The sequence below is a fragment of the Oryzias latipes genome, chromosome 21 (genome assembly GCF_053564925.1).
Source record: "Oryzias latipes strain Hd-rR chromosome 21, Olatipes_Hd-rR_3.1".
Classification (NCBI taxonomy): Eukaryota; Metazoa; Chordata; class Actinopteri; order Beloniformes; family Adrianichthyidae; genus Oryzias; species Oryzias latipes.
In genome coordinates this window covers 22,497,641-22,520,046 of record NC_136257.1, presented here as the reverse complement: position 1 = coordinate 22,520,046, position 22,406 = coordinate 22,497,641, and the positions used below count along the sequence as shown (strand labels likewise).

General features: G+C 38.6%; 2 protein-coding genes across 4 annotated transcripts; one reads left to right on the top strand and one right to left on the bottom strand.

The window, feature by feature from the left end:
* The first annotated feature begins 919 nt into the window (after window positions 1-919).
* LOC101170800 (collagen alpha-2(VI) chain) lies at window positions 920-14,215 on the top strand. 3 transcript variants are annotated; one of them, XM_011489695.4, is made up of 28 exons: window positions 920-1,278; window positions 3,399-3,561; window positions 4,763-5,370; window positions 5,452-5,472; window positions 5,975-6,040; window positions 6,116-6,169; window positions 6,241-6,285; window positions 6,366-6,392; window positions 6,469-6,495; window positions 6,596-6,640; window positions 6,721-6,774; window positions 6,916-6,978; window positions 8,404-8,466; window positions 8,536-8,589; window positions 8,675-8,710; window positions 8,802-8,864; window positions 9,330-9,392; window positions 9,699-9,761; window positions 9,836-9,898; window positions 9,976-10,026; window positions 10,096-10,194; window positions 11,166-11,228; window positions 11,327-11,362; window positions 11,463-11,508; window positions 11,596-11,748; window positions 12,290-12,745; window positions 12,831-12,869; window positions 12,953-14,215. In XM_011489695.4, the coding sequence occupies exons 2-28, from the start codon at window positions 3,405-3,407 to the stop codon at window positions 13,552-13,554; spliced, it is 3,117 nt and encodes a 1,038-aa protein (XP_011487997.1). In that variant the 5' UTR covers window positions 920-1,278; window positions 3,399-3,404; the 3' UTR covers window positions 13,555-14,215. The 3 variants fall into 3 exon arrangements, with proteins under 3 accessions (XP_011487997.1, XP_078795797.1, XP_020568996.1); XM_078939671.1 differs by having other exon boundaries at window positions 934-1,278; window positions 3,399-3,564; XM_020713337.3 differs by lacking the exon at window positions 920-1,278 and adding an exon at window positions 3,035-3,117.
* LOC100049350 (X-ray repair complementing 5) lies at window positions 14,149-21,580 on the bottom strand. The gene is made up of 21 exons (XM_004081708.4): window positions 21,443-21,580; window positions 21,048-21,161; window positions 20,780-20,963; window positions 19,948-19,996; window positions 19,712-19,834; window positions 19,397-19,576; window positions 19,165-19,279; window positions 18,746-18,884; window positions 18,520-18,632; window positions 18,382-18,444; window positions 18,152-18,289; window positions 17,966-18,056; window positions 16,994-17,124; window positions 15,993-16,189; window positions 15,689-15,779; window positions 15,472-15,541; window positions 15,229-15,338; window positions 14,932-15,028; window positions 14,715-14,782; window positions 14,548-14,622; window positions 14,149-14,396 (listed from the first exon to the last, which is right to left on the bottom strand). Exons 1-21 carry the CDS (start codon window positions 21,455-21,457, stop codon window positions 14,382-14,384), a joined length of 2,178 nt encoding a protein of 725 aa, XP_004081756.1. The 5' UTR covers window positions 21,458-21,580; the 3' UTR covers window positions 14,149-14,381.
* Between the last annotated feature and the right edge of the window lie 826 nt (window positions 21,581-22,406).

Genomic DNA, 22,406 nt, shown 5'->3' with positions numbered 1-22,406 from the left:
AAAAATACATGGAAGCCTGTTTGGTAAATCGATTCTGCACCAGACGTCTGGAACAGTCATTTCAACAGATGACACTAAAAGTGAGCATATTGGATTTCAATAGACTTTGCTGGCAAAAATTGAAGACAGTGAATTCCATCATAAATTGAAGAGAAGTGAATATTTATTTTATTCCCATGGGTGCTTTTGCAGTTAATCTGTTACCCATCAGCTTCTGCTACTTCTGAATTTTATGTGAATGTATTGCGGGATCCTCGGTTGGGTTAGGAGTGTGCCCTGCAACAGTATGATTGTACAAAGCAGCTCAGCAAATCTATATCAGAATACTTTGAAAAAAGGAAATAGGAACAATGATTTGTAAGACTTTCATTAAAAAGACCTAAACACAACTTTAATACTCTGGATCCCAAAAGATTTAAAGCAATGTCCCAATGCTACACTCACCAGCCACATTATTAAGTGCACCTTGCTAGTATCTAGTTGGATGCCCTTTTGCCTTCAGACCTGCCTTAATCCTTGGTGGCATAGATTCAACAAGGTACTGGACATATTCCTCAGAGAGTTTGGTACATATTGACATGACAGCATCACATAGTTGCTGCAGATGTGTCGGCTGAACATCCATGATCCGAATTTCCTGTTACACCACCTTCCAAAGGGGCTCTATTGGGTTGAGATCTGGTGACTGCGAAGGTCATTTATTTCCAGTGAACTCAATGTCATGTTAAAATAAAACCTGATTTTAAACCCAAAATCCACACATCTCACTAAATTCATTTCTGTTAATAATGAAATAAAAGATTTTTAGTACGTTCTGCTGATCTGGTCAGTTATCTCTTGAGAAATATTTGTGTACAGTTAAGATTCCAGCGTGGTATTTTTCATGCTGTGCAGTCATGAAACATAAACAGAGGGAGTCAGAGCAGCACTTTCCATGTAAGGGTATGCAGCAGTGGGAGGTATTTGCAAAGGAGCTCCTCAAACCTTTTTTCATGAAGACAAATTCATCCCAGAATCCTTTTATAAACAAAACAAAACAAAACAAAAAAACATCTTAAAGCCTCCACAGTGGGGTTTTCGTATTAGAGCCTGGGCCGATGTTTTTGTCCAGCAGCAGAATCTCATCAGAACTCTCTGTGGTGGCGTACGGAGCAGCTCAGTGCAGATCCAGAATACTGCTCTGCAGATTTTGGAAATTTCCTTTGGAGATGATTATCTTGACTGCTTGTATTTCCTGACACAACCCAGTCTTCCCTTTGTCTCCGTTCTGCTCCCAAGGTGAGTAACTTTATTTTGACTTTAGGAACAGATGGCATTTTATGATTTTAAATGTGTATAACTAAGCTAGATTGAACATATGAGTATTATGAGGTTCCATATGAATAGAGGGGAATTTCAATTAATAAAATTAGTTTTCTTAAAAACAAAACATTACATAATTTTTAAAAAGAACAGGCTCATGAAAACCTCGGAAAGGACTACACCTTCAAAGGTTTCAAACTTATTGGCTGGAAATCTACCACAAAAATCTGTGACTCAGGATTTGAGGCCATGATAAAGGATTCTGAAACACAGAGATCTCAACATTTTTTTTTAATTTTTTTGTGAAGTGTGTATTTTTCTCCTTAGATTTCTTCTTTTTTTTTCATTTTTCATCACCTTTTTTGTATTATAGCTCAATGATTGAAAGTAAAAGAAATGTTCAAAAAGAACCAGAACAATTCTCATAGGTATTTGGTTTCCTGGATTTGATTTCAGATGGTTGAGTTCTTTGTGTGTCCGTGCTGCTGATAAAACATGAATTCAGAGCTGGAGTTGCAGATTTGGGTTACACAAAAAACTTGTAAAAATGTAAGCCAACAAAAAAATAGCCTATACTGTTTTTTTTTCTATTTCTTTTTTGCTCTGGGGTGGTTAGGACCCTTTGATCTGTTTTTCCTTTTCTTACAAATCATTTGAATAAGGAAATATATCGGGACTTCAATGAAATATTTTTTTGTGTAACAAATAGATGTGCATGAAAGTGTTTGGTGTTTAGGCTCTGGGCCAATGCTGGGATCGGCTCGGACCATAGATGAATAAACCGCAAAGGTTGTTGATACTGACTGAGGGCCAATCTATGACAAGGCATTGTTCCTGGTAGAGAATTGGGTGAAGGAAAACCCGGTGAGCCGTGTGGAACATAGAGGGATAAATGTCGATTTTTAAAAGCAAAAAATGTTTGTGGTTGGATGAGAAGAGGCAGGCAGTTTAGCTATTGGTTCAGAGCAGGGGAGTCAAAATCAAGATCTCCAGGGCTGGTGTCCAACATGTTTTCCAGCCAACCTGCCATTGAAGCTACTTATTGGCTAAACACACCTGATTCAGGTAATCATCAGATAAAGGCAGGATTTCTGGAAAACCTGCAGGAAGCTGGCAGATCTTCCTAGATAAAATTGTGCCAACACTTCTCCCTAAAAATGTGCACTTGTGAAATTTTAATAAGCAAACTGTACTATTTACCAATTGGGAATAACAGCATTTGCATATTTAAATAATTTAAATCTGGAACACTGAACAAAACATCAACAATATTTCATCAGAACAAACTAGCTACCAGATTATATGAGCTACTGGACACTGCAGTGTTTCCATGTGCACGTCCCAAGTGTGGCTAAATAGAGAGGGTTGGGATGGGAGGGGCATCATAATCCTGAAGCAAAATGAATCGTGGGGGGATTTACTTTGGCAATCCCCGAAAAGAGAAGCCAAAAAGAAGAACAAGCAGGGAATTTTCCACCAATTTTGGCCTCATCTAATATTCTGTCTTTCAAACACAAGTCCCTAAGAACATTTTCTCCACATGTGCTTCCACTGACAGTCATTTTAAAAGTTTTGCCTGAAAATGTAACCAAATTTTCTGGAAAAGATTTGGAAAAATAATTTAAATCGGAATTTTTGAAAAATTGAGTGTTTAAAGCTCAAACCTTTGGTGCAAAAACCCAAATTGTGCATTTCTAACTTAAATCTATGGCACATTTATGCATTTACTGCTAATGTTGGGTTTTTCCTTCAGCCTTAAAAGAAGAAGAAAGCAAAGATGTTCATCCTTGTTCTTTAATCATCTGCCATCAAAGGGTAACATGTTGCTTTGAGGAAAATGATTTCTGTAAAATATTGTTAAAATTCCTTCTTTTAACTTTGCTGCACTCTGTCAGTTAAATGATGCCAAAAAATATCCATCTCAATGTTTTCTTCCCCCACACAGAATTGTGTTTCACTGAGTTTCTTAAAAAAGCGATAAGCACTCTTAGACTCTGCAGACTCTCTCAGCAGAGCCTCACATCTCTGACAGCTTCCTCAGCTCCTTGAAACAAGCTATGGAGTCAAACTGAACTGTGTGTATGTGTGTGCTTCAGGAGAAAATGACGATGATTTCAGGGTTCATCCTTCTGTGCATGCTTCACGCCAGCGTACCTCAACCTGCACCACCTCGTGGGGCCAGACCGGTTCCTGGGCGAGGTGACAGTCCAGATCCAACACCCCCCCCACTCCCACCTGAGCCAACACCTCAGCCTGAAGGTTGTGAGAGAGTTTTATAAACTTTGCTTAGTACTGTTACCTTTAGTTATTTAACTCTGTCTCATGGAATTTAAAACATTTTTTATTGATACATAAAAATATGTCCTTCAGTGTTGTAAGAATTTGGTTATTTGCCAGGGTTCAAACATTAAGCAAATTGATGATACCTTATAATGGAACATGATGAGAATTAATTGAAAATTAAATAAAAAAATTCAAAACGGCACCTTTTCTCTTGGTTTCCTCTCCATTGCAACCATGTAATTTTTTTGGTTAGTGAGGGTGACAAATAGGTCTATGTAATTTTTAAGAGAATTGGCAAAAGTAAACTTTTGGAATTCCTTGACAACTGAGGATTTTTTTTTATTTCACAGAAGTCCAGCAAAAAATGGACGATATGAAATGAATGGCCTCGTTAACGCCGTTCAAAATATATAAACTTTTATTCCAAAAGTGTTTTCCAAGTAGCTTCCCGATGATGCTCGAGGAGTTAGAAGCCAGTAGATTGAAATGCCTACAAGGACTTTGAATTTGTAACTTGTACTTAAGGTGATTATTTAGGAAAATTCAAGATGGCGGTCACTTCCTGATGTCAAAGGTCAACAAAACATCAGTCCTGGTTTCAGACTTAAACTGGCGACGTATGTGGGAATTTTCGTGAAATTTTCTTGAAAAAAAGTTACTTTTTTCCATATTATAAGAAAATGTAAAAATGCCAAAATTCCACACTTTACCACAACATGACCTCCAAGCCGTAGGTCCTGTTGCTTTCCCATAATAATTTTTAATATCTCCAACATGTGGCATTTGTTTTCATTAGTGGATTTTGAAAAGATTTTCTGAAATATTTTCACTGGGTGCTAGGGAAACGGAAATTTTGGTGAGTTTTTGAGTTTATGGCAGGGTGAAATTTAGGTTCAAAGGTGCTGTAAGAAAGAGGAATTGCCAAAACAAAATGGTCGTTGAAGTTCAGGACTGCTATGGTATATAAAATTACAAACACCAGAAAATCTGTTGTCTGTATGCGTGTTTTACCAAATTTGTACCTAAGGGACTTCAAGTTATTAATATTAGGACTTAAAGTTTTCTGCTCTTAACTAACTGCAGTCTTTTTTCTAACAGATCAAGCTAGCTGATCTTGCTTTGGAGACATAATAGAATCCATTTTACACTTTTTTGTCAATGTTTATTTGTCCATCAGAAATCATCAACTGTCCCATAAAGCTGTTCTTCGCCATTGATACATCAGAGACCATTGCCCTGCAGGAATCCCCGCCTGGTAGCTTAGTGGAAAGCATCAAAGACTTCACAAGGATGTTTGCCCAACAACTTGCAACTGAGAAGTACATGGGCCAGATTCAAATCATTTGGTCCATCGGAGGCCTGCATTTCTCTCAAACGCAGGTCACCTTCAGTGACATCACAACCAGAGAGAACTTTATCAGGAATCTCGTTCGGATCAAATATCTTGGAAAAGGCACCTATATAGATTGTGCCCTCAAAAACATGACGTACCAGATGACCCACTATTTCGCAAAAAAGGATGCAGTCCTCTTCACTGTGATCATCACTGATGGTCATGTGACAGGGAGTCCATGTGGGGGGATCAAAATGATGGCAGACAAGGCTCGAGACCAGGGGATCCACGTCTTTTCAGTGGCAGCATCCAGGAACATTGATGAGATAGGCATGAGGGAGATAGCCGGATCTCCCACCGAACTGTACCGTGACGACTACATAGTTATGGAGATCGTTGATGGAAGGGCTAAACTGAGCACTAAATCGATAGATCGGATCATCAAAGTTATGGTAATATGAAATAATTTTCACCTATTCAGTATTCAACACAGCAGATCAAATTTATTTACTCACTGATTCTTTGCTTTGCAGAAACACCAAGCTTATCTACAGGTAAGCCTGATTTTTAAACATTAACAAGATAAGAATCAGGATGATCTGCTTGAAAGTTATTTTCTTGCATTTTGTCATAAAAAAACTGCAGCATTTTACCTCTATGGGAAGTGAATGGAAGGCCTTGAATTCGCTTTTTCTAGAAAAGGAATGAACAGTGAGGTAGAAAAATAATTAGTTGCATAGAAATAAATGCATCGGTTTTATACAAACCCTCATATAAAAACTTCCCAAAACATTCTTACTTTAAACTGACATCTTTTAGCTCAATAACATAACTTTTGAAAACTTGTTTGTGCCTCAGTGGCAAATAAAATGTAAATCCCTCATTCTGCATTAGACATTGAGTCAGTTTGCCATCATTAAATCAAAAATGTAAAACATTTAGTTTATGTTTGGTTATTTAAGGACTTCTGACAATTATTGTATTTTGTTTATGAAATTATTCAACAGCCTTTAATGTTTCCTGGAACCTAATCCACATTTAAGATCTTTCTTTTAGTGTTATAAACCCACATGCTTTGAGGCTCCTGGTAGCCCTGGACGAGGAGGACCCAAAGGTCTAAAAGTGAGCATTTTTCTTAACAAATCAAGCATGTTTCATTCTGTTTTGTCTTGCTTGATTACTTCTGCTCATTCTTAGGGTGCAAAAGGAGCCAGAGGCCAAACAGGTCCAAAGGGTAGAAAGGGTGCACAGGTGTGAAAATCAAATAATTCTGCACAATTTTTCCTTCAAGTCTATTCAAATTTATCTTTAATACTTTTCAGGGTGATCCTGGAATTGAAGGTCAGATTGGACGACTTGGTCCAAAGGTTTGCTAAAACCAGGGAGGTGAGGGTTTTTGGTGCTGTAACCTGTGAGGTTTCATTGGTGCATCTGTGTGTATCCTCAGGGGGAAGTTGGGTTTAAAGGTGATAAGGTGAGATATGTCTTCCAGTTTACTAAATCATTGCCAAACAGAATAGGATGCTGATAAGTTTGATCTCTTTGAACAGGGTGAAGTTGGTGTAGGCGGAGCAAAGGTATTGTGGGGCTATCATCTATGTTTCTCATGCTATTCTGAGGCTACATTGTGTTGCTGCTTGTGTTTACCCTTTGCCTCCTTGCATCACAAACCCTTAGGGTGTGGCAGGCGTACCAGGAAAAAATGGAGTTCACGGACAAAAGGTGAGTACTGATTTTTTAAAGGTAGAATATGAACATTTTATAAAGGAAATGAAACAAAAATGGTGATGTTTTATGTTTAGGGTACAATGGGCAGAATTGGAGCTCCTGGCTGCAAAGGTGATCCAGGCAATGAGGTAACTCCGCTGAGTCATGTAGACCGTGATCACAAACTTAGCAAGAAACATTTTCATCTTGCTTGTTTAGTAGATTTCATGTCAATTCTCTTCATAGCTGTGTATGCCTGATGTTTCTTCTTATTGCATCCTCTCTGAAAGGGACCAGAGGGCTACCAAGGAGAAGCTGGTGAGACCGGTCCTCAAGGATCCAATGGAGAAAAGGTGTAAAAAAGAAAAATCAAAATTAAAATGTGTGTTTTTGATTTGAAAAAGAGGGGTTGGCGGGAAAATGTTTCAATATCTGCATAATGACTTGGACAAACCAAGTCTTTTGGATAGTGAGTCAGTTAAAAAAAGTGAATTTAAACAAGATACAGTGTACTGGCATGTTAAATTATCTCAAATAATCGTCAAAAATGTCAGAATGAGATCCAACTAACTTATAAGAAATACTCTGTTCCACTACCGAGTAAAAATGGGTTAAAGCCAGATGTTTGCTCTTCCATTTTAGCTAAGAAATAGCAAATCACAAGAACCATTTCTGTTGCAGCAAGAGCAGATAATGGATTTAAACAAACTTTCATGATCACTAAAGGCAAAACAATTGAAGATAAAAGTTTTGCAAGAAAACATTTATTTTACAGGACAGATATATAGAAATAATCTTTTCAAAACCTTGACAATTATTGTTAGAATAGTTCAATGTAAGAACTGATTCTCCTCTAAAAAATCAATCTCCATGATTCGTGCCTTTCACTGGTGTCTTAATACAACATATTTATATTTAATAAACCCAGAAAAATGTATTGGGATACATTAAAAAGTAATAAAAGGAAAATAACAGCATCATCAAAAGATGCTGGCCACTTACCAGAACAAACTGTTCTCAATTTAATTAGTAAAGAAATTGCACAACTGCATGAAATTTCCAGACAGCCTTTATTCAGATAGAAAGAATTGTCTCTGTGTGATTATTACTAGATAAAAGAAATTGGATATAAGTTACTGGTGATTACTAAGTGCATTATGAAAATGTTTCCATTAGCAGCGGGTGTATGAACCTTTTAAGGACACTTTTCCTAAATGCTTTTAATTATTGCAAAACTGTGAGTCGTGTTTTTTTTTTTAAAGGAACAAAATCTTGAAAACATTTAGCAGTAAAAACTCTGAACACAAGAATGAAATATTCTTACACGACATTGTGTAAACCGGGTTGTGGGCTTTGTAAACTATAAGATGAATTTGGTTTTAAGCTGCAGGCAGCTGCAGAAACAAGCTCCTATCCAGCGAGAAGACACTGTTCCCTGACATATCTGGATCTGCTTTTCATCTTGCATAAATAAACTAGTGTGATGACAAGCAGACCGCGGATAGTAACTGCAGCTTTAAATAAACCAGAGTTTTTCTGCTGTTAGGGTGTAAAACTCAATGTTTTGCTTGTTTGCTTCTGTTTTATTTTTCCGTTTATCAAATAATTCAAATGTCTCATTTCAGAGAAGGAAATAAATCCTACTTTTGTTTTTATCATGGAGTAAATGAAACTGTAGGAATACAAGTCTTTCATTTTTTAATACTACATAATTTATGCTAAAAGTGTTTTAATATTTTTAATTTCTAATACCTGTTTAATTGTTTGTTTTGACTTAGGGTGGTCCAGGTTTGCCTGGCAAGCCAGGCCCCTGGGGCCCTGATGGTGAACAAGGGCCAAAGGTAGTTGTTGTTGTTGTTTTTCTTCATTTATTTTAAATGCAGAGTTTACAATTTATTTCCTTATTTTAGGGAGAAATTGGAATTCCTGGGAATCCTGGAGTTCCAGGAAACAAGGGTTTAAAGGTAATAACATTTTATTTTTATTGATTTTTCCTCCAAAGTGACAAACCAAGATGAAATAAGGAACACAAATGTTTCATTCTTATAGGGACAAAGAGGCAATCCCGGAATAAAAGGCGATTTGGTATCACAAGAACAGTATTTGTTGTGTTTCTGTCTTTTACCTGCCATTTTTTGTTCTGATTACATTTTTTTTTTTATTTTTTTTTTGCCAGGGCAGGAGAGGGGATCGTGGACCTCCTGGGGCAAAGGGAGCTGTAGGGAAAAAGGGGGAAAAGGTTTGTGTTCAGAAAAAACATCCATTGGCAACTTTCACATGTCATACTTAAGGTTTTTAGTTTTACTTGTTTTGTTGTTTGATTTTTTTTAAGTGTTTTTGCATTTACAGTTTCTCAATTTAGACATCAGTGGGGTTTTTTTCATAATAAAAAGTAAAGACTCCTCCTTTAGGAACTGGTGTTTAGAGCCAAAAAACATTGGAGCTGCTTTGATTTCAAAGACAGGCATACTTTTTGAAACACAGACAGCTGCTGAGACTTTTAGTACATGAAAAATGCTGTATTTTAGTCTCTCCTTGGATTTTTAGCAGCCCACCACCACCGAGCCTTGAGTGAAACAGTCTGTGCAAAGCATCTCTAAGGATTCTTCAAACATTTCCTCTTTGCCTCCCATTTCCTGCTGGGTTTTCTGTTCATTTCTGATGATGTTGCGCAATTTCTGACTAATCTATTTGTTTTTTTCAGGGAGAACAAGGGCCAGAGGGAGAGAGAGGTCGACCTGGGGAAGATGGATTTAAGGGCTCTAAGGTGAGGAGATCAAGTTGTGGGTGGGATTTGGCAGAAGCGTGATTCAGCAGCCTCCTCAGAGCTAAGAAAGCTTTAAATAGATCCCCTAGAGCAACGCATTCATGTACCTGCCGTTGAGCCAAAATAACCTGAATTTCACTTGTCCTGTAAGAACACTTTGCAAGAAAAACATTACATCTGTGAAATATTGTCTCCAGTCCAGTGCTTTGCCAAATTAACATCGTTGAGCAATTATGGGAGTAACAGGAGCTGGAGTCCCAGAAGCTTCCAGAAATAAAAATTTTGAACATCTTCTACCTCTTCCAGGGTGAGCAGGGGCTCCCTGGACCAAGAGGTCAAGCAGGAGAGACAGGGGATCCAGGAAAAAATGTTTGTAATTCTTTTCATCGGTGGTATCTGCTTAATGTTGGATATATGCTCTAAGTAAACTGAAGTTGCTGCAGGGTGTTGTGGGAGATCCTGGATATCCTGGACCAAGGGGAAACCCTGGGCGACGTGGCCCCCGGGTAAGAAGGACAAACATCTGTTGATCATTTCTACAAAAACCTAAATTCCTTTACTAACTGGTTTTCCTCCTTTAAAGGGGGACAAAGGAAGACCAGGATTCAGCTATCCAGGACCAAGAGGACCTCCTGTATGTTTTGCTGTTTGTCAGATGTACAGTATGTTTTCATAGACTTCAACAAAGAACCGCTGTTTTCAGGGAGAAAGAGGGGAACCAGGCAGAAGAGGACCCAGAGGGAGCAGAGGTGAATGTGGGGCCAAAGGTGAAGCTGGAAATAAAGGACCACCAGGAACGCCAGTAAGAATATCAAGGAAATGGTGAAGTAGCTTTGATTTACACTTCACTGATGACATGGTAAAGATTTAGATTCTCTTACTGATTCAGTTAATTTCAATTTTTTTATTTCTATGTCAGCCTATCTATCTATCTATCTATCTATCTATCTATCTATCTATCTATCTATCTATCTATCTATCTATCTATCTATCTATCTATCTATCTATCTATCTATCTATCTATCTATCTATCTATCTATCTATCTATCTATCTATCTATCTATCTATCTATCTATCTATCTATCTATCTATCTATCTATCTATCTATCTATCTATCTATCTATCTATCTATCTATCTATCTATCTATCATAGTTTCTGCTCACAGAGACTAAAACTATGAAAACACAGCGGTTCTCATGAGGAAAATGTCAAAATAAAGATTCTTTTCATGCAACAAATGATGATTCATATTTATCCACTCTTGACAACATGACACAAGCTAGTTACTAGTTACCCATCATACAAAATCTTATGTCTCCCTTGTCTGTAACATAACAGACAATGCATCGCCTTTTGTTTCAATGATAATAAAGCCAGATTCAAATTCTATTTTTTAAAAATTCAAATTCAAAATGCAAATTGTATTATAAAATCTTATCCCTCAGATTTGCCAACTTGATTGCTCCTACCATATAAATGTTTAAATCTTGTATCTTTGAATTTAGACAAAGATGCTGTTCACTTAAAAAATAATAAAGCTAACGCAGAAAAACATGTAATGCCAACAAAACTGGTTTCTTTTTGTCATCAATAACAATAAATCACATTTGTCAAATTTATTACCGTAGTATATTATCGCTCATGCTTCTTCACCTGCTAGAAAAAAGCCAAAGGAAAACCGCTGTTGGCATTTGGTGGAAGATTTGAGAGAATACTTTTGGACATGTGCAGCTGTTACTTGTGGGAAATGAGTCAGTCCCACTGATTTGCAGGGGGAACCAGGACAGCTTGGAGAGCCAGGACAGAGAGGACCCAGGGGAAACCCGGGAGCAGATGTAAGAAACTGCACAGCCTCTCAAAAAACTTGACTTGACCATGCATGATAACCTTACTTCTTATTTCCCTTCTGGCTCCTTGTGATCTGTCTGTGCAGGGCAGTCCAGGACCAACAGGCGATCCTGGACTCACTGTAATTATACATGGATCAAAAGGAAAATGCAACAGAGGCATTTGGTTTGGTTTTGTGTATTTATTTTTTTGCTGTATTGCTTTAAATCTGCATAATTTAGGAATGTGATGTGATGACATACATCAGAGAGACATGTGGATGTTGTGGTAAGCACTGCAGAACTCAGTTAAAAAACGGATTTAAAAAATTATATCTGCTATCACACCAAGCAATTTCTTTATCTTTTTTTTCAGACTGTGAGAAGCATTGTGGAGCTCTAGACATTGTTTTCATCCTTGACAGCTCAGAAAGTGTTGGGCTGACAAACTTCACCCTGGAAAAATATTTTGTCATCAACACCATCAACAGACTCGGATCTATGGCCTCTGACCCCACATCCTCAACTGGTACAAACAGAGACACAGTGAGAATGGTGTTATAGTGGCTTTATTGGTCCTTCACAGCAACAAAAAGGGCCAAGCGTGATTCATACTATTTCACAAAACAGCAAATGAAAACTTTTAAAGTCTTATAAACCTAAACAGACAAAGTAAAAAGACTTAATATGTGTTTTCCCCCTTTTAAGTAGATTGTTTTCATAAATTTGCTGTTCTTGTTGCTCCTGCTTTGTATGCCCAATTCCTTGTTTCAGGTCAAAGACTAGAGCCAACTGCACAAGTGATTTGTCCAAAAAACTGTTTAGCTTCTTTAAAATTTGCATTTGCAGGATTAATCCAACTGGATTATGAGTTTGCAGTCATGAGAACTTTCATTGAAGTTTGCTGGATTAGAAGTTTGCATTTATTTCTGTAATCTATATCAGACTGTTAAACAAATTGTAAACCTGTCAAACACAAATAAGATTTAAAAACATGTTTTAATTAACCAGCAGTATTAGCCTCTATTTCTTAGGAGATTTAAGATTGATTCAGCCTCTCTGTTTTCAAGGTACAAGGGTGGGAGTCGTTCAGTACAGTCATAATGGGACCTTTGAGGCAATCCGCCTTGATGATGCCAACATAAACTCCATGTCTACCTTTAAAGCTGCGGTGAAGAATCTACAGTGGATCGCAGGAGGCACCTTTACTCCCACTGCTCTCAAGTTTGCCTATGACAACCTTATTCGGGACAGCAAGAGAGCCCGTGCACAGGTTTCTGTCATCGTGGTCACAGACGGGCGCTTTGACCCTCGAGATGACGACACTCGCCTCAGGTACCTTTGCGACGACCCTAAGGTCGTAGTAAATGCCATCGGAGTAGGGGATATGTTTGACAAGAGACATGATAGTGAGACCCTGGCGTCAATAGCATGCAATGATAAGAACAGAATCACAGAGATGAAGCGGTATACTGATCTGGTGGCTGAGAACTTCATAGAGAAAATGGAATCAGTGCTCTGCCCTGGTGAGTGACTCTAAGCGTGTCCTCTTAAGTAAAACTACAGGATCATTCTTTCATTTATTTGCATCTTCTTGACTTGTTTTTGTAGATCCAGTGATTAAATGCCCGGACCTTCCCTGCAAAGCTGGTAAGTGTTATTAATAGATGGGTTTTTGTTTCACTACCAAGTAAAGTGCATTGGGTAGTTTTTTTCTCCCTCCTTCCTCTCAGAGGAATATGTGGCTCCCTGTGTTGGCCGGCCAGTGGATTTGGTGTTCTTGCTGGATGGATCGGAGCGCCTTGGAATGGACAACTTTCAGCACGTTCGGGAATTTGTGCAGAAGGTGGCCGACCGACTGGCTATGGCCAAGAGCAAGAATGACCAGATGCGGTCCCGCCTGGCTCTGATTGAGTTTGGAAAGGAGAATGAGAACCGCGTGGCTTTCAACCTTACACACAACCGTGAAGTTGTTGCTGCAGGCATAACCGCCTTGCCCTACCTTGACTCATCATCAGTAGTGGGGGCCGCAATCACCTACAGCATTGACCATATATTGGGGAAAGGACGTGGTCGCAAGACAAGGCGTGGTGCGGAGATATCATTTGTTTTCATCACAGATGGCATCACTGACACCACGAGCCTGGATGAGGCGGTTAGTGCGATGCGCAGAGAACAGATCATCTCCACCGTTATTGCCACAGGAAGTGACATTGACAATGATGTCTTGAAAAGGCTAGCAATGAACGATCAGGAGGCTATTTTTAAGGGAGAAAAGCTTTCTGATATGTTACAACCAAGTTTGTTTGAGCGTTTCATCCAGTGGGTTTGCTAATGCTTGTGTGAGCATGAAATAGAACTGGTGCTAAAGCCATTAAGCTGGCATTTCAAAGTTCTCATAAAATCTAAGTTCAAAACTGGCATCACATTTGCAATGCACCAGAAGCAAGTTCACAAGATATTTTGTCATTTGGAGATGTTTTAATGGGATGTCACGGTTTCCTAACTTTACCATACCATTTAAGTGCAAAGACATTCAAATGTCAAGAAAAATATAATGGTTTGAAACCAGGCATGTTAAACAGTCTAATCTAAGCATCGGAAATGCACATTTTCTTTGTGTGACACGCAGTAGTAAAGCTTTTCCATCCCTCAGCAAGCATCAAAAGCCACAAAAGATCCCATTGATGTTCAAAGAACATCCTAAAATGCACTGGATTTCCCTTGCAAAGTAGAAATACGCACTTCCTAATTTGCTGCTGTCACAGCAAATGACTGTTTAATCACATTTCGCAAATAGAAAATGTCTAAAAATGATGCACTCATATTGATTTACGTCACCGCAACTGAAATAGAATTAGATAGAAGCAACTGCAATCTTATAATTAAAAGTGGACTCAAAGCTCTTAAAGTCAGATAAATGAGCAGCTTTTGTGAATGTTATGTACAACAGTTTTTATTCATTATGTGTAAACAGTAAAGTTGGGTTAAACACAGCTCTGCAGACGCCATTTCTTTGTTATCAGCAGCCAGAGTTCAGTCTCGGAGTGGGAGGCAGAATGGCCTTCTTCACGCAGAACAATGGGCGTCTGAAATGGTTTGGTCGGGTTTGGTTCAAAGATTACATTCCGCAGAAATCTGCAGACACTCCAGCCTCTCCTCTCACATCATGTCCAGCTGCACAGAAAAACAGAAAAAAACAGTGTCAGGGCTGCAAGCTCAGACGCACATGCTAATGCATGTCCTGACATGGAACACACAATTGTTTTAATGTGTGCTTCACACTTTACGTGATCTGCATTGTGACTGAAACAAGATCTACACTTACCAGGTCATCAACATCTCCAGTGTCTTCTGCTTGGGGTGCAGCTGCCTCCTGCTTTATCTCCTCAGCTTTTAGAAACTAAACATTTTAAAAAAAAAAGAATAAATTTTATTAAATTATATTTTAAATACATTCCTTTAATTTGTGTAACGGATCACAGGGAGTTTTACCTCATTGGCCTCATTTTTTGAAATCAAACTTCCAGAAACCTCCTCACTGCTGATCAAAGTCACGCCATCTGTTTAAATACAGTTGAACTCTTGAGAAGACCAGGGCTGTGACTCCAGTGTCATTTTGCATTCAAATCATGCAAAGGTTTCACTTCATCTCAGCAGAGGAATAATTAAGGAGAGGCTTTCCAGCCTGTAGCAAAGAGGCTTATCGTACCTTGAACGAGCAGATCCCAGAAGACCTCCAGGCCTCTGCTGGGAATGCTCCTTTTCAGGGATTGAAGGTAGCTATTGTACAGATCAGCATTTGCCATCTAAAATAAAGTATAAAACATTCATATTCCGTTCAAGGGTGTTGGAGGAATGCACACACTTAAAAATAACTGGGCTCTGCTGAAATCACAAGAAGAAAACATTAACACCTAGACATTCAAAGTAAAGCAGAGCAGTGAAAACCTAAAACTACATGGTATGTCATGTTAGGCAGAGCCAGAGATAGTAAATATTTGTCTACCTTAACAGATTGCTCTTTAAAAGCCTGGATACAGGTGATGCTCTTCATGTAGTATTGTGTGTTCTTGTTGCTAAGCAACTGCTCGATCCTGTGTGTCAGCTGCTGGCAAGCTGGAAGGACGCGAGGGTCATCACGAAGAGAAAAACAAAATTGTAGGGAGTGAACATGAGTCACTACGAGGCATAATGAAATTTCAAAAAGTCTATAGGAAGAGAAAAAGATTAATAAATAAACAAAGCCCACCCTCTCCAAATGGAAGACTCTTCTGCTTCAACAGGGTGCGGAAGTCTCTTGCCGGATCCACGCTGCCCACCTGGTGTGTCCATGAAATGTTTTCAAAGTTATTCTTTTTGGATCAAAAAGTGCACATTTTGTTTGAAATATTGCTTATTTTAGAGTTTGAACACAAAAAAGGGGAGTTTATCAGCTGGAATCGTTTTCCAAAGCCGTTGATTCTTACAGAAGTGACCGAGCCTTCAGCAATGTCTGCCAGGTTGTACTCCTCCTCTGCTTCATCTTCTTTCCCCTTATCAGCACTTGCTTCCTTAGAACTGTGAATTACAAAAGGTTAGGCAGAACGGAATGTTTCTGACATCTAATACAAAAAGTGCACTCTAGACATCAAAATGATGTATTTTGTTAAATAAAAATGTTTTTATGTTAGTAAGTATTTATCAGACATTGCTTTTGGTGTTGTGCAGTAAAGGCAGTAAATGCAATTTAAGTTTTATCTTCTTTGTCGCAAGAAATGGACAGAAACGCACTCTTTGCCAAAAATCTGAGCACTAGTCTTCAACTTCTTTTTTTTTTCCACTTCAGTCAGAGGAAACTTCCTCTTTATCTCCTCTAATGAAGCTTGGCAGCGTTCCTTAATGACCTCCGGACGATCGAGCTTAGCCTGCAGCCACGGCTCCAAAGGAGGCAGAGGGGCGCCGGGGTTCACGGCTCGATGGTGCAGACACTGAAGAAAGGATGGAGAGATGCACCTCTTAACTAAGAAAGATATATACTTTTCTGCATATCAACTCACTAGATGATTGTGTTTTTTCTTCTTAGATTACCGTACATGAGTCGTTTCCTAATAATGTCACAAACCCAGATGTAACCGGACTTTTTTCACATGGCGCTTGTTTATCATATATACATGAATATATGTATATATATATATCTACATATATACATCTGATCCGCCTGTCAATCTCACTCGGGAACAAGACCCCAAGATATTTAAACCCCTCCAGCCGTCATGGAACTTGGCTTTTGGGACATGGAATATTACTAAATTTTTTCATTCATGCTTACCCATTTCAAAGAGATTAAATGAGCTAATCACAGACCAAACCACCAGGAAATATATTCAGATTTTCTAACAGTTATTAAAAGGGCAACAATTATTTTTTATTTATTTTTCCTGAGTTTGCCCTGTTCAAACCTGCACCCAGAAAAAAAAGAAAAAAGGAATATTTTTGCAAAAGCAGAAACTACTTTTTAATCTAATTATTAGTCTAAAAAATTACTTTCAACATTTTTTTAAATGAGTGACAGCAATCACTTAGTTTCCTTTAAAAACATTATTTTACTATGTTTTCTTTTATTTTATTAATATTAAGTTGTTTTTAACTGTTTTTATGATGTATAGCTTTTAATGTTCAGCGCTTTGTTCAAGTCATAAAAAGAGATAAAGATGATGATGTTGCTGATTAAAAAGCAGAACCTGTAGTGAGCAGACAGACATTCACAGCATTTACAAACAGCTCTCCAGTACCTGGAAGTGTCTCTGGAAGGCAGGGTTAGGAATGTGGTGGGGCTTCAGCAGGTCAATTAGTTCTCCATTCTCATCTTTTTCTATCAGCATCATCGAGTCAATGAGAGAGTCTACAGCTGACAGCTGAGTCTCTACAGGGGAGACAGCACAAAAACACCAAAACAATTTCTCCAAAACACGTTTTATTTCTCGTTCCTTGAGGCACAATCTAACATTTTCAAACTATTTTTAAAATTCTTATGGAAAAATTGGAACAACATTATTTCTTGTTAATAAAGAAGCTAAATTAGCAGAAAAAATGTCTGTAATTGCAACTGAACAAGCCCACAAGGTTCAAATGGCAACACTCATACCACATCGAGCTTGAATCCAGCAACTCGTAGTGTTAGCTCTGAAAGGAAACAGCATGCAAATGTTGGAGTGCTGCAAACTCACTCAAAATGCAGTCTGTACCAAACACCTGCCGGCTTGAGTTAACAAGACAACAGTAGTTTCAGATGTCACTGAGACCTAACTGAATCCAGACAGGACAAAGCCTTTTTTTTGTTTTTTTGCTGCTCCTTTGACCTTATAAAAAAATAGACTAGATTACGCATTGAGTTTATATTTCTATCAAATCCCTATATCTCAAAAATATCAAGAAAACAAAAGAAAAACATTTTAAAACTGTGTGTTTTCATAGAAATCAAGATGTTTGTGCAAAGAGTTCATTAACACACAATCAAATTAGTTTTTGCACAAAAGTTCCGATTTTATTTTAGGCTTGAATTTTGGTATTTGAAGAAAGAAATTAGTGTTAAAATGATAAACAGGATTGCTTTGAAAAATTTTGACAAATCCCAAGTTTTTTATGTTTAGGTTTTAATCATATGTGCTTTTTTGAAATCCTCTTTTGGACTGAATGAGTTTTTATTTGATAAATAGAATTATTGCTGAAACATATCAGGTCAGCAGTCAGAACGGCAGTTTTACCTGAAGGACAAATCTTTTTGTTGTTTTCAAGAGAGGGAAAAGCAAATGGCCGGAGGTCCTCCATGAAAGGCAGCTGGACGTAAATCAGACACTGTAAGAGTAAGAGAAGAACAGGTTGCTGAAAGTGATTTGCAGTCATATTTTTGAATACACAGGGTGGGCAGGGGTTTTTACTTGTTATCTGACCTCATAAGTCTGCTTGATGCAGGGGAAAGCTGCACCCACTTGAGGATTGCTGCGTCGATCATAAGCGTAACGCACTATAGCCACCATTTTCAGTTCATCCAGTCCACGGATGAGCGCAGACAGAGCAACTCCTGCATGCTGCGCACAGAAAAAGGAGGGAAAACCAGAGGAAGTCAGAGCCAACATGTGGTTATATATTATATGTACACTATCGTCTACTAAGCTCCCACCTCATCATCTTTAGGAGGAAATATCTTGACAACCTGTGATCCCATGAACTGATGGCGAAGCACCTGCAAAAGAAAATTATGATAACTTGAACCCAATGATAAAAGCGCTAAGAGTCCCAGTGTGAATCTGCACAATACCAGATTCTGTTTGGTGAAGCCCAGCACAGCAAAACTCTTCCCATCATGCTTGTATTTCATCTGCTCCTGATCAACTTTAGAGAAGGGAACAATGTCGCTTCCGTATCGAAAACCTGCAAAAAGACGATGGAATTACAACTGGAGGCCAAAGTCAGATCTCAAGTGCATGTTGAGACATAACGCGAGCGGAAACATCAAGTACTTCAGCTTTCAAGAGCACCCTCACCTTGAATGATGTCTTCTTTCTGCACCTCTGTCTCATTGTCATCATCCAGACAGTAAACAGTCTCTTTCTTCACGTCCTCCCTTTGGTTGGATTGAGCATCCACTGTGATCCACATCTTCTTCAGTTTCTCCTCAGTCACCTAGACAGCATAATGAACATTTCTAAGTAAGATTCATGAAACCATCCCTAATGAATCATCAGCGGTACGTCTGTTTAAAACAAACAAACAAACGTAAAATCTGTGAAACTGTTGGCTTAAATTGTCAAGCTCTAATAAACAGCCACTACTAGATTAAGAAAATAATTGAAACTATTCGTCATCAGTGAACATACTGCATGTAAAATAATTTGCCAATAAACGCTGAGGACTGGGTCAAACTGCACTTCACGTAATGATGCGGCCTTTGTGGTTAACTTACTGCCTTGTAGCCAACAATACGAATGGACAGAGAGCTGCCAATGGTCAGCTGACAGGGCCAGGCCATCGGTCTCCTATCAATGCGTTTAAACATGCACAGCTGCTCTATAGCATTCCTGCAACGGCAAAAAAGAAATAAAAGAAAATGCATCAAAGACAAGACAAATGTTTTTTTTATAGACAGAGCAATGTAAACAAGGGAAAATACAAGTCAGAAGAAACAAAAAAAAAACCTGAAAGTGTAAACTTCATTCAGCCCATCTTCCTCATCCAGGCTCAGCATGATGTGTTTCACCATCTCCAGGCCACTCTGCTGTTCCCTGGAGAGACCTTTGCCTGCACCAGGGTGACCTGGATCTCTTTGCTCCCCATCTCCTTGACCTTCTTCAGCATCCTCCACGGGAAAAGGCAAACTGTAAATCCATCAACAGGTAAAGCCAGAGAAGAAGAAAAGAAAATCATTAAACTGACATACAATTTAAATCCAAAACTGTTCCATTCTTTATGGTTTAACAGGAATGTAGTCACCCCAAAAAACACATTCTTACAAGAACTGCAGGGTGATATCAGCTTGCTTCAGGTTTTCAATAATAACTTCCAGTTTATCTGGGCTGACCTGGGTGCAAAGGTCAGTCAGGAGGACGATGTTTAGACGGTCACACTTCTTTCCCCTACAAAGGCATCACAAGGTTACTTCTTCAACAAAACTGCATCCAACTTTCATGAATATACCCAGTGTTTGCTTTTGTTTGTGTGTGTGCATGCAAAATAACAGTGTCCTTACTGAGTTTCTTTCTGAAGCAGATCCATGCAGACCACAAGAGCATCCAGCCCTGTCACACAACTGCTAAGGAGTTTGTAATGTACAATCATATCGAAGAGTGAAGGACAACTAAGAGAACAGTCCAAGTTTTCACTGTTGCAAAGTTACAGATCTTTCATAAATACTCTGCAAATTTTGCCTTTTTTTAGAAACGTGATTTACTTCTATAGATAAATTGATTGAAACTGTTTGTTTTGGTCAATTTTCTTGCTGGGTATCTTTGCTCGTCCTGGATGATTGACTGTAAAATAATGGACAGCTCAACCCCTCCCTTCTCGTGTTCCCAAGTAGGAAGTATGTCGCCATTGCCATAGATACGATGACTCAGAGCAACTCGGACCAATCACTGTCGACTGGTTTCAACACGGTGGCAACCGTATCAGGGAGCAAAGGTGAAGGATTTTGCCTCATTTTTGCCAGAGCCAGAGGTAAGGCAGTTTCTATGGGTGACGACACATGTCCTTTGTTTTTACTGTTAATGTCCTGGATGAGCAGAAGAAAAAGAATGGATGGATGCTTGGAAAAAAAATGCACCTTAGAATTTATAGAATATTGACAACAATACACCTGGCACCAAGCATCCCATCATTTGATAGCTTAATGAAAGACATCAAAGCAGACCCTCACTTATCTCCGTCATAAAAATACCCCTATATGTCAAACTAACAATCACGGTGAGCTCTGAAAACAAACTACAGCAAAAGAATACCCACACACCATATTTCACTTCAACAAACACCTATTTAATACCCTTTTTTGCAACAAACTAAGGCGTGTCACACAAAAAAGATACAGTCTGCCTGCTGACCCTCTGGATGGATCTGATGCTCAATTTCTTCCAGAAGATCAAAGTCTGGTACCATGAGGTGACGATGCACAACAATGTTTTGGTACTGCTCATCTTGTTCCAGTGGGTTTTTGGTGGCGTCTGTGCCAAACAGAACTAGAGCCACTTCATCCTTTGTCTCTGCAAAAACCTGACAAAAGAAAATGAATGTGTTCACTAAAAACCTTGTTTCGACCAGAGGTTGTGGTTGTTGGTGAAAAAAAAAAATGGTAACCTGACGCTGGACAAACTTCTGGATGACTTTCTTGGAGAGATCAAAGGGAGACTCCTCCCCCGGACCGGAGTTAGACATGGAGAAGCCCACATCCATGCACAGAACCAAAGCTGACTGCAGGGGCACACGAATTGGGATACACTCGGCTGTTAAACACACTTAAGTAGTTAAAGCAAAATAACCATATTTCTTAATTTGTTTTCATCCTCTGGGGGCGCCCCAGAGTCAGTTTACAGTCCGAACAAGTCTCAACATGCCAAAGCTGTTAAATCAGTCTACATTTTAATAAAAGGAGTTTATCTTTTATTGTTTCTTAGAACACGCACACTTAAACATTATTTTCAAACCTAGATGTTACAGCACTGAGTTTTAGGTAGCAAAATAAAACTGCTTACTTTAGCACTTGCCATCTTCAGTTTCCCTCCTCCGAAGCAGACGTGTTACGTTGTTTTGGTTCCGGGGGGAAACAAACTATTCTTGCAAAAAACAGCAAACTTCGTTCCTACTCACAACGTTAACTGGTAAACGGTTTTTTAAGCGCAAATCTCTTGAGTTGTTTTGCTTAAGCCAGATCTTCGTTTACCAGTTTAAAAAAATGTGTAGATCTATAATAGTCAGATTTAGTCATTTAAGAAAGGAGACGTGTGCTTTAACCGAGATGTAGGTCAAGTTCCATCTTCGTGGATCTCTGAGCTTTTCCGCCCACAAATAACATTAAAAAATGCCATAAGATAATGTTCCCACAAGTATTGATTATGTTATTAATTTACATGTTCCAAATGATTATAAAATATTTATGAAATGAGCAGTTTATTCTTTTTTTCTAAAATTAATAATACAGTACTGACACATTTTACCATACATAATCTTAAACACAAACACATGATACTCTGCAGGCTTTATACATGAAAACTTTGACAAATCTTCGCAGATGTCTAAAATCTTACTGGGCCTCAGAGATGATCAATATTATTTAAAATCGCCAATAAAAAAATAAGACATATTGACAATATAACAATTTATTCCATTTAATAACCAGGAGCCTCTGTAGCATGAGGGAGAAAAAAACAAATATAGCCATGACATTCTAGGACAGGGGTCGGGAACCTATGGCTCGCGAGCCATATATGGCTCTTTTGATGGTCACATGTGGCTCGCAGACAAATCTTTAATTATAGTTTTTTTTTTTTTTCATTAGACCAGTCCTTCTCGGGCGCGATGCGATGCCAGAGGCGCGCAGTAGTAACAGGGCTTAGAGAGAGAAATCTGCGCCAGCGCTATCAGTTACTATTATCTATTATTTCACAGAGTTTGTACCAGCTGGAAACTTGTGAATTGACGTGCCTAAAACTGCGCGCT